This window comes from Panicum virgatum, chromosome 7N (assembly GCF_016808335.1).
Source record: "Panicum virgatum strain AP13 chromosome 7N, P.virgatum_v5, whole genome shotgun sequence".
Taxonomy (NCBI): Eukaryota; Viridiplantae; Streptophyta; class Magnoliopsida; order Poales; family Poaceae; genus Panicum; species Panicum virgatum.
This window is the reverse complement of record NC_053151.1, coordinates 41,422,689-41,436,034: the sequence shown is the minus strand read 5'-3', so window position 1 is coordinate 41,436,034 and position 13,346 is coordinate 41,422,689. Positions and strand designations below refer to the sequence as shown.

Sequence of the window (13,346 nt, the reverse complement as noted above, 5' to 3'; positions counted from 1 at the left end):
GTAGCTCACTAGTTGTCAGGACCACACCATAGCCTGTCCATACCGTGGACACGGACCATTCGAATGGATTATACACTCTGCAGAGGTCGTACACTGTACCCACACGCTCGGCTGCCCGAACGGACAACCGACATAGCCGACACCCAGCCGTGGCTCAACCCCGACTAGTCGCCCCCAAACCCTCGGGTCTGGACCAATCCAGGTCTCACCCCAAAACATATCCACCTCGGACGACTACCAGGTTAGCCAGTGGGATTAGGCTAGGGTTTGCCCATACAAACTCATGTGGTCGTACTGAAAGTAAGCTAGGTGAGATGTCAAAACAACTCGGTCCTTATGGTTCACCAGGGCAGCAATCATCCCTCAACATATCAACTCGAGCCTACCACCACGGTAGCACTCACCTGCCAGTCTACCACCACGGTAGCGCCGGCTCCAGCATACCCAGCTGCCCTAGCCTCATCCAAAACCCTTCATATCTTAGTCTCAACTCTGGATATGCATAACTACTCATATGCATGTATGAGCATACTCAATCACTCAAGTACTGGTATATGTAATCGATCCTAGACCCAGGCTACAGCTAAACGTCCTCACATGGGTGCAACCGCTCACGTAGGGGTCGATGAAACTTGCCTTCGCTTGCGTACGCGGCGGCGGCGGCGGCTTCCTGCTCGTGGTACGGGTTTCTGGCTCCTTGGCGGGCTCCTCCTCGGTCACTCCGTGATCTACGGGCGAGAACGGCACAACCGGCAAACAAACACAAGCAAGCAATAAGCTCAAATGGAGATGAAAATAGGAGGAAAAAGAGTTACGTGAAAAGGAGTTGATATGAAGGAGATTTTGAGTTTACAGTATTGATTGGTAGAATGATTTGGATTAAGTGCTCACGGCCTGGGGGTGTTTTGGGCCTTTATTAGTGGAGTTAATGGTCGGGGGAGCTGCCTGCCATCTCACCTTGGCGTGGAACAGCTCGAGGAAGAGGATCAATTATTGGAGCTTCGTTTCGTGAGTGACCTGGGCTCGGGAGGAGTGGTTCAGCTGGTGGAGCGAAGCGGCTCGGTGCGCTTGGGCTGGTGACGGGGCTCGTCACGGCCTTGCTCCTTTTATAGGCGAGGAGAGCAGCAGCGGCGTCGCGCAAGGACGGCGACGGCGTGGGCTGTGGTAGCTCGCCGTCAACGCGAACAGTGGCAGCACTGAAGGCGCGAGCGCCGAGGCGGCAAAGCCGGCGAGGGCGCTGCAGCGGTGTGGGCGAGGTGGGGACGTGGGGGTGGGCGGCACGGCATGGTGCCGGCGGCAGTGCGCGGTCCCGTCGTGGGGCCGGCGTGTCGCGCGTGCGCGAGCGAGGGCGAGCGGGTGAGGCGGTTCGGCGGAAAAAAAATCTGGGCCGGTGCTGTGCGCGACGACTCAGCACAGTGCAGCCGCGATATGACGGCGCAGCACAACGGTAGGCAGGCTTGGTAGCTTCTTTACGCAAGCAAAACAGGGATGCTACAAACAGAGGTTTTATCAGCTCCCGGGAAGGAGCAGCGACGAGCTGCGGATGGTGCGAGCATCATGGTGCAGCACCCGGCTCAAATTATAGGCGGCCAAAAGCAGTTCGTGGCAAAAAAAATCTCAGCCGGGATCTGTGTGCGGCGACAACGGCACAGCTAAGTCGTGGAGTTCCGAGGCTGGTAAGATGATTCGACCTGCCGTGGGGCACGGCTCAGGCGTGGATTGCGGAGGTCATCGTCGAGCAGTGCGAGCGACGAGGGCGGGCAGGCCATCGGGCAAAGCTGCAGCGGAGTGGGGGCACGACGCTGGTCGGCACGGCGTGGTGCCGGGTGCAGCGTGCGGTCCCGACGCGGGCCCACGTGCTCCGTGAGGGAGCCAGGCAAGCGTAGTAGACAAGCAAGCCTGGTTTGTGAGCTCGTACGTGGAGTGGACTCAGCAGCTCGAGCATGTGCGTACCGCAAGGATTGCTTAGTAGTTTAATTATATAACACCTCTTATATAGATAGTATTAATTTACGTTGCCTGCTTAATCACAAAATAAGTTTTATTTTAGTAATAAAAATAGGGATGTTACAACTTTGCTTCAGCGTGTTCTTTCCTAAATAAGATGCATCCCTTGGGACAAGCATGTATCTGTTCATATGGCATCTTCAGTGCTCGAAGGAGTTTCTGTGCCTCATACATGCTCTTTGAAAGAATGTGCCCTTCTGGAAGCATGCTACCAATAACTTGTAACATAACATCAAAGGTGTCTCAACTCAAGGTAAATTGGGACTTCACGGCCATTAGGCGGCCAATGGCATCCAATTGTGAAACCTTGGTATGACCGTGAAGGGGTTGCTGGGTTGCAGCCAATATGTCATAGTACGCCTTCGCGGTTGCCTCTGGCTCCTCCTCCTCCCTACGTTCTTCATCAAAATGTGCTTCATGAAAGTCATCTAACATGTCTGCAACCCCGGCATCAGCGTCATGTTCTTCAATGCGTTGCCTAACAACTTCGTCTCTCATACGATTGGCTTCGCCATGGTAGGTCCACCGGGTATAATTTCTCGTAAATCCATAATTGCAAAGATGATTCGTCATGCCTTCGCGTGTTTGTCGACGCATGTTTGCACATTTGTTGCACGGACACCAGGTGGTATTGCCTCCTTTGAGCTTTGCAAATGCTCCGTCCAAGAAAGCCTCGGTCTTGTCAATCCACTCCCCGGACAACTGACCCCCACATTTCCATCCAGTATACATCCACGAACGGTCATCCATCCTCTATCATATCAATGAGTAATATAATATAAAAGATCATCCTTGCATCTACACGATGTCTACCAATTCTAATAAGTTAAGATAGGTCCTAATCCCTCCCAAGAGGATGCGTAGCTGAGGTTGGTTCTCATGCTCTACACCGATCCGAGGCAGAATTTCGGCAGCACCTCCCTGCTGTTCTCCAAATACACGTCCCGAAAAAGGAGATTGTGTATCCGGAGAACAACGAGGAGATGATGCCGAGACTCTGTCTCGAATCGGCGTAGACCATGAGAACTAACCCCATCTACGCACCCTATCAGGCTGTCCAAAAAACGTGGACAATTCGAAACTGATACGGTCATACATATGCAAAGATCTGCATATATCCAACCGTATCTCCTTCGAACGGGTGACGCCTAACTCGGTTACTCCTATACGAACAAGATCTCGGAAGTGGCCGGTGGCTGGGCTTACCTTGTGTCGTCAGTGTAGGCGTCGCCGGACTGGTGTGGGCTCGCAGTTGGAGTCGTCTCCGGCTTGTCGGACTGGCATGGGTTTAGGGTCTCGTGGAAATCGCACGGCTGGACGCAGGCGATGCAACTGTAAGAGATCAACACATCCATTGGTCAAATAGCATGACATGCAAACCTGTAAATATAAATCTGAAAAACATCTATTGGCTAATAACTCACTAAGCACCTCAAAACAACAATTACACTAACCCTTTTCAAAATATGTGAGCAATTATTTATATTGTGTTAGCTAAGATCATCACAGATGCATTCATAAAAGATGTTATCTTCTAAATCATTTACTCTAGTTAACCACACAATGTCGCGACTAATTGTTTCAAATGCTCAAGTAAAGTAAGCAATGACCTCACTGCGACGTGGACGGCCCGGCGTAGTAAAGTAAGCTTCGGGGCCGCCGGGTGGTGGCGGGGACGCGGCGCCGGCGTGCTAGAGGCGGGACCGCGGCGCGCCGGCGTGGTGGAGGCCGGGCTGGGTAACAAAGCTGTGAGCTGCGGCCGGCGGCGCGGCAGGTGTGCCTCACGGCGGGGCACGGGCCGCCGAGGGGCCGGGCCGGCATCCCTCCCCGAAGAATGCCCACGGGTGGGCCGGGACGCCGTGCCTCCGTGAAGGTTCCTGGCCGCCAAGTCGTGAAGGGGCCGCGGCGCCGGCGTCGTGGAGGCGGGACCGCGGCGAGCCGGCGTGGTGGAGGCGAGCGGCGGCCGGACCGGGTGGCGGCGCTGCGGGCGGGTGGTGGCGCGGCGAGCGTGCGGGTAGGTGGCGACGCGGCCGTGTGGTGGCGGCGCGGCGGGCCGGAGGCGGCGCGGTGAGCGGGTGGCGTCGTGGAGGCGGGACCGCGGCGAGCCGGCGTGGTGGAGGCGAGCGGCGGCCGGACCGGGTGGCGGCGCGGCGGGCGTGTGGGTGGGTGGCGGCGCGTCGAGCGGGCGTGGGAGGCGAGCGCGTGTGTGTGGTGCGTGGATGGGCCGGCCGCGGACTGAGCGCTAAGTGTTGTGGCCGGCCTTTTGCCGTGAGCCTAGATCCCGGGCACACGGCAAAGACACTGTTTGCCGTGTGCCACGATCCAAGGCACACGGCAAATAAACTATCTATTAATATATATTTTCAGTGAACTAATTCAATTTCAAAAATTGTTTCATGAAATTTTATCGAATGAGCTTTGAAAACACATTGCCAAAGACACTAAACAACTCACGTTTTATGATTCAAACCAAAAAATTCTATTATTTCATGTGTTTCAAATTGTATCAACCAAATCATTTACAATTGTGTGTTTAACCAGATTTGATTTGACAAACTTTAGTGTCTATTTAGCCAAAGTGCATAAACATTACATGTTGGGTGATTCTTTTCTAAAAAACATTATTTCATGTGGTTACAACTTGATTTTATTGTATATTAAGATGATATGGTTTAATGGTTTAACAGCAAAATAAATTTTAAAATTAATAAGTGGATCCGAAAAATGACCAAATTTTGGCATTAAGGAATCTAAGTAGCATACTACATATAGAAAAATTTTAAAATTGAAAACCCAATTCGACCATCACTTTGACTTGGAATACGTACGATTCGGTCTTAAAACACTATGGACCTTCTCTGGATATGCTTGGGTTAGTAAGGAGTGCACGTCAAACAAGCGAGAAACTGACTCAATTTTTTACCATAGTCATATGACACGAAATTATTGTATCATGAAATTTTTTAGGATTTTTGCACTTCATATGCTATTTATAAAATTTTAAAATGATTCGACCTCATGTTACCATTCATGGTTCGGGATAAGGGTAGTTGATATTGCCTCTGAATTCATACACACGGCTTCAATTTACACTCAACAACATGAATTTGATTTTTAGATGAATTTTACTACAATGGCTTCAATTTACACTCAACAACATGAATTTGATTTTTAGATGAATTTTACTACAATGTTCAAATCTCTAGCAGAACAAATTAGACTTAAATCAAAGAAATGTGGTAAATCAATTTAAATGATTAAATATAGCAAAGACAATTAGAAAAATACCAGATGTTAACATCAAGGTCAATTTACTACAAGTGCATTTCTGAAAAATTTGGGATTGCTAATTTAACTTTTTGACCAATATTTTGCCATGTGCATGGGCCGAGACTCACGGCAAAATTGGAAAACACACGGCAAAAGGTGTTGTTTGCCGAGTGTCCCTATTGGGCACACGGCAAAATATTTTCCCGTTACGGATTTCAAAACATTTGCCGTGTGCTTAGAGTTTACTGTGGGTTTCATCTGTAAGTACACGGCAAAGTAATCAATTTGCCGAGCGGCTTCTATTTGCCGTGTGTTGTAGTCAAATGCACACGACAAACAATTTGTTTGTCGTATGCTTTTGTTTTGCCGTGCGTCGAATCTGTGGCACACGGCAAAGACCACCTTTGTCGTGTGCCCGATATATGGCACACGGCAAAGCTTGTGGCACACGACAAACGTGGCATTTTCCGTAGTGAGAGAGCATGCAATGACTGTGTGCAGTGCTGCCATGTCTCTGATCTGGGGTGTTTTGACTTGCGGAAATGCTGGCCGTTAAAGACGACGACAGCCCTGACACGAGGCAAAGCTTGCAGAACGTAAGGAAATCATAGTCATTGCAAAGGTATATCTAGTATACGGTAAAAGACTCGATGAACGAATCGAAAAACTTGCCTCGTCGTCGTCCTCTCGCTTTCCACATCCCGTGAGCGACCCGGGCCGGGCGGGCGGGGGTACACGCCGGTGGTCGTCCCGTCCCTTTCTCTCTCCGAATCCATGTCTGTTTCCCCGAGTGCCCATTCATGGCGTGGACATCGAGGCCTGAGAGAGAGGAAGCAGGGCGGCTGGCGAGCTGCAACCGGCTGCGCTGCCATGACTTGTGTCGGTGTGGGCGACAGAGGCACGCACGGGAAGGCGGAGGAAGGATCAGGCTCATCGCACTCGTCACTCTCTAAATTCACTCTCTAAAAAGAATATTCCTATCTGGTCATCAAGATTCTCCTCTCTATATTCAGTTTCTCCGCGTTCATTCTCTCTAAATTTCTACTCTACACCAACTACAACGAGTGGGGCCCACGTGTCATAATTATTTTTCCTTTTTTTACCCCCCCTCCCCACTCTCTCTCTCACACCGCGGCCCCCCTCTCTCTTTCTCCCTCCCTCTCTCCCTCCGCCACCGCGCCCCTCCTCCCCCTGGCCATGGCGGCGGTGCTCCCCGACTGCCGGCGCCGGCCTCAGGGCGGGATGGCACGAGTCGACCACAGAGGGGCCGCGCGCGTGCCCCTCCTCCCTCCCTACCTCGACGCGGGAGCGGGCGCGGCGCGGCGGCCTCGGCCCCTCCCCGGCGGCCATCCCCACCAACGCGGGCTTCCCAGAGCTCCGCCCACCCCCATGGCGGGCCTCCCCGAGCTCCGCCCGCCGTGGGCCGTGGCCATGGCGGCGCGGCGGCTGAGCCCCGCGTGGCGGCCGGATCCTGCGGCGGACTCGGGCACCTCCTCGGCTCCGGGCGGGGCCGCCGCGACCCCCCTCCCTCTCCCCTGCTCACTGCGCTGGCGAGCGCACGAGCCCGCGCGGGCCAGCAGCGGCGGCGGCGGGGGAGTAGCGGAGGCGGAGGCCTCCTCGAGCTCCGCCTTGCTCCATGGCGGGCGGAGCGGCCTCCGCCGACGGCCGGTGGCGTGGCGGCCATGGAGCTGCGGTGCCCCGCCGGCAGGATCCGCGCGCGGCGAAGGCCGTGGCAGAGCTCCTCTCCGCCGCGGCCTCCTCCCCGCCTGCCTTGGTCCCTTCGCCAGCGAGCCGGCGTGCTGTCCGAGTCCGAGCGCGAGGCCGGGTGGAGCGCGCGGGCCCGCGCTAGGCGGCCACGTCTGCCTGTATAGAGCTTCTCTACCGCGCTAGAAATGGAGCGCCGCGGCCTGCTCTCTAATTTGGCGCAGGTGTTGCAGTACCCCGCTGCAGCAAAATATACTCCAAATGCATACTGCAATGCGCGTTCAGATTCGTTTAGAGAGCCCAGTGCGGGCAGCCTCAGACGGGGAAAAAGGAGGGCTCGGCGATGATGGCCGGAGACATCCGTCCAAAGGCTGCCGGCCGGCGCTGCGCTGCCGCCGCTGCTTCTGCTTCTGCTGCCGGCGTGCCTTTGGCAGGCCTGCATGCATGTTGCATCGGCTTTGTGCCGTCATTGCCCGGCCGGCCCTCGAGCTCGCTCGGCGCTCATTCCGAGGCCAGAGAGGGCGCAGCTCAAAAGCATAAGCCTGGCGTTTTATTGCTGCAGCGCGCCGGTGCCAGACCGCCGCAAGCTGCTGCCTGCATCAGCTCTGGCGTGGCCTTACTAGCTCAGTCCATACACCCTTGGCGCCACTCTCTTGCACATATCCAATCCAATCCGATCGACTCCGTGCTAGTCATGTGTAACACTTCTTCGTCTTAGTAAAATAGTCATGTGTAAATTATGATGCCCATCGGTCTAGCCAACAAATGGGACACGTACACGCGTGCAGATACCTACATAGTACATAATATGTACACTGTAGCAGTAGCTGCATGCAGAGATCCAGAGATGCTGTTTTGATTTGGGCGTTAAGTGTAACGTCTTGTGAAGGAAAAAAAATCTAGCGGTGGAAAAGAGGATGTACAAAATAAAGTAACAGAGATGAAATAAGGACACCGATCACTTGTATTTGTGTTTGCAGCTTTTGAGCTTGTTGCATGTATGCACACTCGCGACTGTGCTAGAACAGAAGCCCTACATTATTTCTCTATGTGATCATATGCACCACACATTCACGCAAATAGGATTGAAAATCTTGTCAATGCCAATGCAAGATTAATTTGCATGCCCACCTAATCTCTCGTATGCGTTTTGTGAGTGTTTTTACCGTGTTTTCCTGGAAATGGAATCCCCCCTCATCAACTCTCTCTAGGCATCTGAACAACTAGCCGAAGTTTTAGTTGTAAAATATAATATATTGGCGGAGTTTTCGAGGGGAAAACTTTTGTTTAGTAAACCTTATTCTAAGTTTTACAAATATACAAGTAAATTTCAGTTTCGCTTCCCAAATTTAATTTGCGCCTATGTCCAATAAGTACACGAATTCTCATTCATTGGCACATGTTTGTCCACCAATGCAAATGGTCAATGAAGATTTGAGCTTCATTGTGCTGCTACTGTCCTCAGCTGTCTAAATCAAACCTGTACGTTTCCAACTTCCGTCGCCCCTGCGGGGGAGACCCAGAAGACCGTGAAAATAGCCACAAAAAAGGGTCACATTTTTGCTACCTAGGGCCTGCGTAGGAAACAAAGCATTCAAGATGTGATGATCGATTGGGAAAGAAGAAATTCTCCCCTAGCTAGCTATCCCTCTCATACACACGTGAAAGCTACTCCCTCCGTTCCAAATTATAAGTCATTCCAAGAATTTTGGAGAATTAAAGTATTTCAAGTTTGACCAAATTTATATAACAAGATAATAACATTTATAATACCAATTAAGTATCATTAGATTCTTTGTTAGCTATATTTTTATAGTATACCAATTTGATGTCGTAAATCTTTGTGTTTCTCTCTATAATTTTGGTCAAACTTTGAAATAGTTTGACTCTCTAGGATTCTTGAAATGACTTATAATTTGAAACGGCGGGAATATATGAATATGTACGTGCAGCTGGCTTTAATTTCTTTTATTTAGATGTGTCTTGTCATACTAGAAAACCATGTGTGCATTATTTTATGCCCATAAATCGAGGATAACTCAATTTTTTCAGCTATTCCTTGAAGACAAATTAGATGGTCAGATTGAAATTAAATTCATAACTGACTATAGCGAACAAAGCGAGAACTCATAATCTTGTTGGTTTTGTTTTTGTTTGACCTTGGTCAACAACAGAATCAAGAGAAAAAGAGGGAGATCTCATCCTGTGAGTTTAGGGATCGGTTCCCAGAACCAATCCGCGATTGCCTTGATCGGGAGGCAATCATAAGCCCATTGGCCTCGGCCCTGGGCCTACAGTGCTTATAAATAAGAGGGGGTCAACCCTAGGTCAGCAATCTAATCCATTCCACCATCCACCGATCATTCAGAGCACTGGAAGGCTCAGAAGCGCGAGTACCACGCCCGAGGCAGTGCCGGTGGCGTCCTGAAGGCCGCCGCTACCCTAAGAGGATGCTCAAGGAGCGTCCGTGCTACGTCCCCGACGCCATCAACACCGTCGACGACGTCACGCCTACACCTACTTCCAGCAGCGCCATGGACACCACTACTGCTGGTATAGACCGAACATTTTCATTCCGCGTTAGTTGATGTACTAGATGCGATCTACTTTGGATTAGTGATTCTGGTTAAGCAAGTTCATGCTAAGTTTTGTTAGATTAATCCTAACAATTGGTATCAGTCGCCTCTACTAATCCAGTATGGATCTGTTGTCGGTCGAAACCCACCGGCGAGCAGCGACAGGCAACACGAAGAGCCGGGAGGTCGCCGGGGCGCTGGCAGGCACTGCTCCCTCGTCGACGGCCCGCAATTCCATCACACACCCGGAGATTCCGGAGAATGTCGGGCGTGCCACCTGACCTATACCCGATCAGGAAGGTGCGAACGTGCTTGCAACGATTTGCCTGCATACACAAACACGTGGAAACATAAGTCCGAGCCGTGGTCGGCTCCCCGGGACGACTCTTGCATCGGCTTTAAAGAGCCGATCAAGTCCCGGTGTCAGATTGGATCTGCATCTATCCAAATATTGGTAAATAAAGCAAATAACTGTAAAGCTGCTTCAATTAAATCTAACTAATCTAATCCACGATGGTAAAAGCTTCACTGCTAGATCGGAACATCCTACACGTGATTGGGCCTAATAAACATAACAGATAACTAAACCATAACAAAAAACAGAGGCCTAAGAACTAGCAAGAGCCGATCCCCGGATCAATTCCCTGTTAAGACTAAAGCAAAGCATCTAACACGCCACCGGATCATCCAACCCGTTTGCAAGGCCTAACCTAGCAAATATTACACCAACTCTTAAGAATAAGAGCAAACCATAACAGATTAGATCTATTAGATGGAAAAGAAGCAGAGTGTTGTCTCCGTGCAACTTATTCTTCACAACAAGAATTAACATGAGATTGAAACGTGACTGCACGAAAAACAGCATGATATTCGTAGATGATAAGCAACAAAGTACAATAGATCTACTAAAAGCCATGCTACGAACATCAAGATAACTAGCATTACTCGCCATAAAAAATGCTTCAGTACGAGTAATGCCAAGGTAAAAGCAAGAACAACGCTGCCCTGATCGCAAGAAGCGATCAGAGCAGCATGGCGCTTACTTAGATGAAACCCTAGAATTAGGGGTGGCGATGCACTGAAAATTGTTGTTTGCGAGACGTGATGACGTTTTTTTTTTCATGAATAACATAGGGTACATATTTATAGTCCGAAGACTTAGGAAACAATCTAATCCTATCTTGTCCCGATCGGACTCTATCTCTAATCTTGAACTAAATCTAAAGATACATGGCCCATGTGGCCCAAATGCTCACGCAGGAGCCGATTTACAAGCCTTTTTAATCTTCTGCTTTAAGCCCAACTTACTTTCGGCCCATAAATTAACCATGTTAATTTATGGCGATAACAGGATCCCCTAGACAAACCCTAAGTTTAGGTTCGGTTTAATGGTGTAGATCTATCTGTGCATGTTCTTTTCATGTTTTAGCACTACTCAGTTAAGATTCGTATCATGCACACATGTTTTAGTTAGATTTTACTTAAGTCAGAAATGTTTTCATGCCTAAAACACTAGATCAGTCATGTTTTCTAGGTGTTTTTCATGTTTTAGTTCAAGAAATTAGGGTTTTCTTCTAGTCCATGACCTAATCCATCTAGGTTTTGGGTCAAATTTATGCATAAGATCAGTAATCAGTGAGATTAGAAGAAGGGGAGAACTCAGAACCAAAAGCAAATCCCCACCGAATTCCCCAAACCCTAACCCTAGATCAGTTTAAGCTCAGATTAAGAAAGTAGGGGCTTACCTCACGGTCGGTGGCCGCGCGTGGCATCAGCTGCTGTCGTGCGTAGTCGCCGGCGAGCGTCCAGGAGCCGTAGCCCACTCACCGACTGCCTCGCCGCGGCGGTGCTGGCTCCATGGCCACGCTCGCGCCGCCGTCGGCGTATCAGTCGTGTCGCCCCTCACCATCAGCTCGCGGCCTTAAGCTTGAGCCCTCACGCGGCGCATTAGCTCGCCTCGCCACCGGCCATGGAGCCCCAGCGGAGCCCCTCGGCGACCCGCACGCGAGACACATGCGGTGCCGCAGAGAGGGCCCGCGGAGCTCCGGCCATCAGGTCCCGCAGAGCGTGCACGCGGGGAGAGCCTCGGCGTGTCACGCGGCGGACGACGGCGCCGCCGCCGGCCGCCTTCAGCACAGAGCACGCGTGGGAGGGGAGGGGAGGGGAAAGAGTTAGGGTTTTCCCCTCTCCCGATTTTTCCTGCTATTTAAGGTACCCCAAATACGCTTTCAGCTGTTAGATCAGAGCCGATGGCTCAGATCGATCTCAGGAGGGGGCGGGGTGCGCACCGAGCGGGCCGAAAGGCTGGCCTGCTCGTCCGCTGCCGGGACAAATGCTTAATGGGCCGCCTTAAGCCGCCGCCTCCGCCTCCATCCGCCTAGCCAAGCCGCCCCTGAGCCGAGCCGCGCGCCGCTAAGCCAAGCCCGCGCTGAGCCGCGCGTGTTGAGATGGGCCGCGCCATTTAGCTACAGGGCCACGCGCGTGCGCACATGGGCCGCCGCGCATAAAGAGTATGGCGCGCGCTAGCGGGCCGTTCTGGGCCAATTTGAGTTTTGGGCCAAATTTTGAGTTTTCTTTTATTTTCAATTTTCAGTCCATTTTCAGTATTAAGCTCAGTTTAATTCCTGCTTTATTTTCAGTCAAGCTATCACATGAGTAAATTTAAGTAGTTGGTGTTTATTTAATGTTTATAAGTTTATTCCACCACTATACTTTGAGATGCCTCTAAATAAATGGAACCACCGAGAAATTTATTTAGAGTAAACTTGAGATTATTTCTGACCACTGTTGTTTAATCATGAGTATTAAGACAAAATTTCGTTTGTTTTCCCCACCGGTGATGCAAATTGAAATTTTAATTGCATGATGTTAATCAGACCACCGTAAGATTATTATCATGCTTTTATTTGCATTTTATTGTATATGATTTCTAAGATAAGTTTTTCCTTTTGATTTTCAGTGACAAATGTTAATGTTGTGGCCTCCTACCTGAACAACATTGAGCCGCTCAATGGAGCGAATTTTCCTGATTGGAAGGGTAAGGTCATGACGTGCTTGGCTTGGAATGATCTTGATTTGGCATTAAGGGAGGATAGGCCTGCTGTTGCTACAGGACATACTTCAGCTGCTCTGGAAAAGTGGGCAAGATCAGACCGCATGGCACTTATGGTCATGTCTCAGACCATCAGTGCTGGCATTAAGGGCGCCATCCCCACCAAGGATGCGCAGGGAGCAGATCTGAGTGCTAAGGCCTTTCTGGCAAAGATTGAGGAGAACTTCAAGAGCTCATCCAAGACTTATGCAAGCACACTCATCATGAAGTTAGTGGCCTCTCAGTATGATGGGAAGACTGGCATCAGACAACACATTCTCAACATGTGTGACATGGCCAACAAGCTTAAGGAGATGCAGATGGAGATCTCAGATGGCTTCCTTGTTCACTTCATCGTGACCTTCCTGCCCTCACAGTACAATGCTTTCAAGATCAACTACAACACCAACAAGGCTATTTGGTCTATCAGTGAGCTGATCAGTTACTGTGTTGAAGAAGAAGAAAGGCTTAAGACTGAGAGATGAAGGATGTGGTGAACATGGTCCATCACATGAGCATCAATGACAATCCTCCTAAGAATCAGCATGAGTCAGGTAGCAGCAAGCAAGGCCAGAAGAAGTTCAAGAAGAAAGGGAACCAGAACTTTGGTCCCAGGAACAACAACAAGTTCAAAGGCAAGCAGTCCCAAGGTGGAAAGATGCTGTGCTCATTCTGTTCTTCACCCAAGCATCTTCAGA

The 13,346-nt window shown here is 50.5% G+C and overlaps 1 protein-coding gene across 1 annotated transcript; it reads left to right on the top strand.

The window, feature by feature from the left end:
- Positions 1-9,431: 9,431 nt before the first annotated feature.
- Positions 9,432-13,133, top strand: LOC120681272. The gene is made up of 2 exons (XM_039962784.1): positions 9,432-9,534; positions 12,517-13,133. The coding sequence occupies exons 1-2, from the start codon at positions 9,432-9,434 to the stop codon at positions 13,131-13,133; spliced, it is 720 nt and encodes a 239-aa protein (XP_039818718.1).
- Positions 13,134-13,346: the final 213 nt, after the last annotated feature.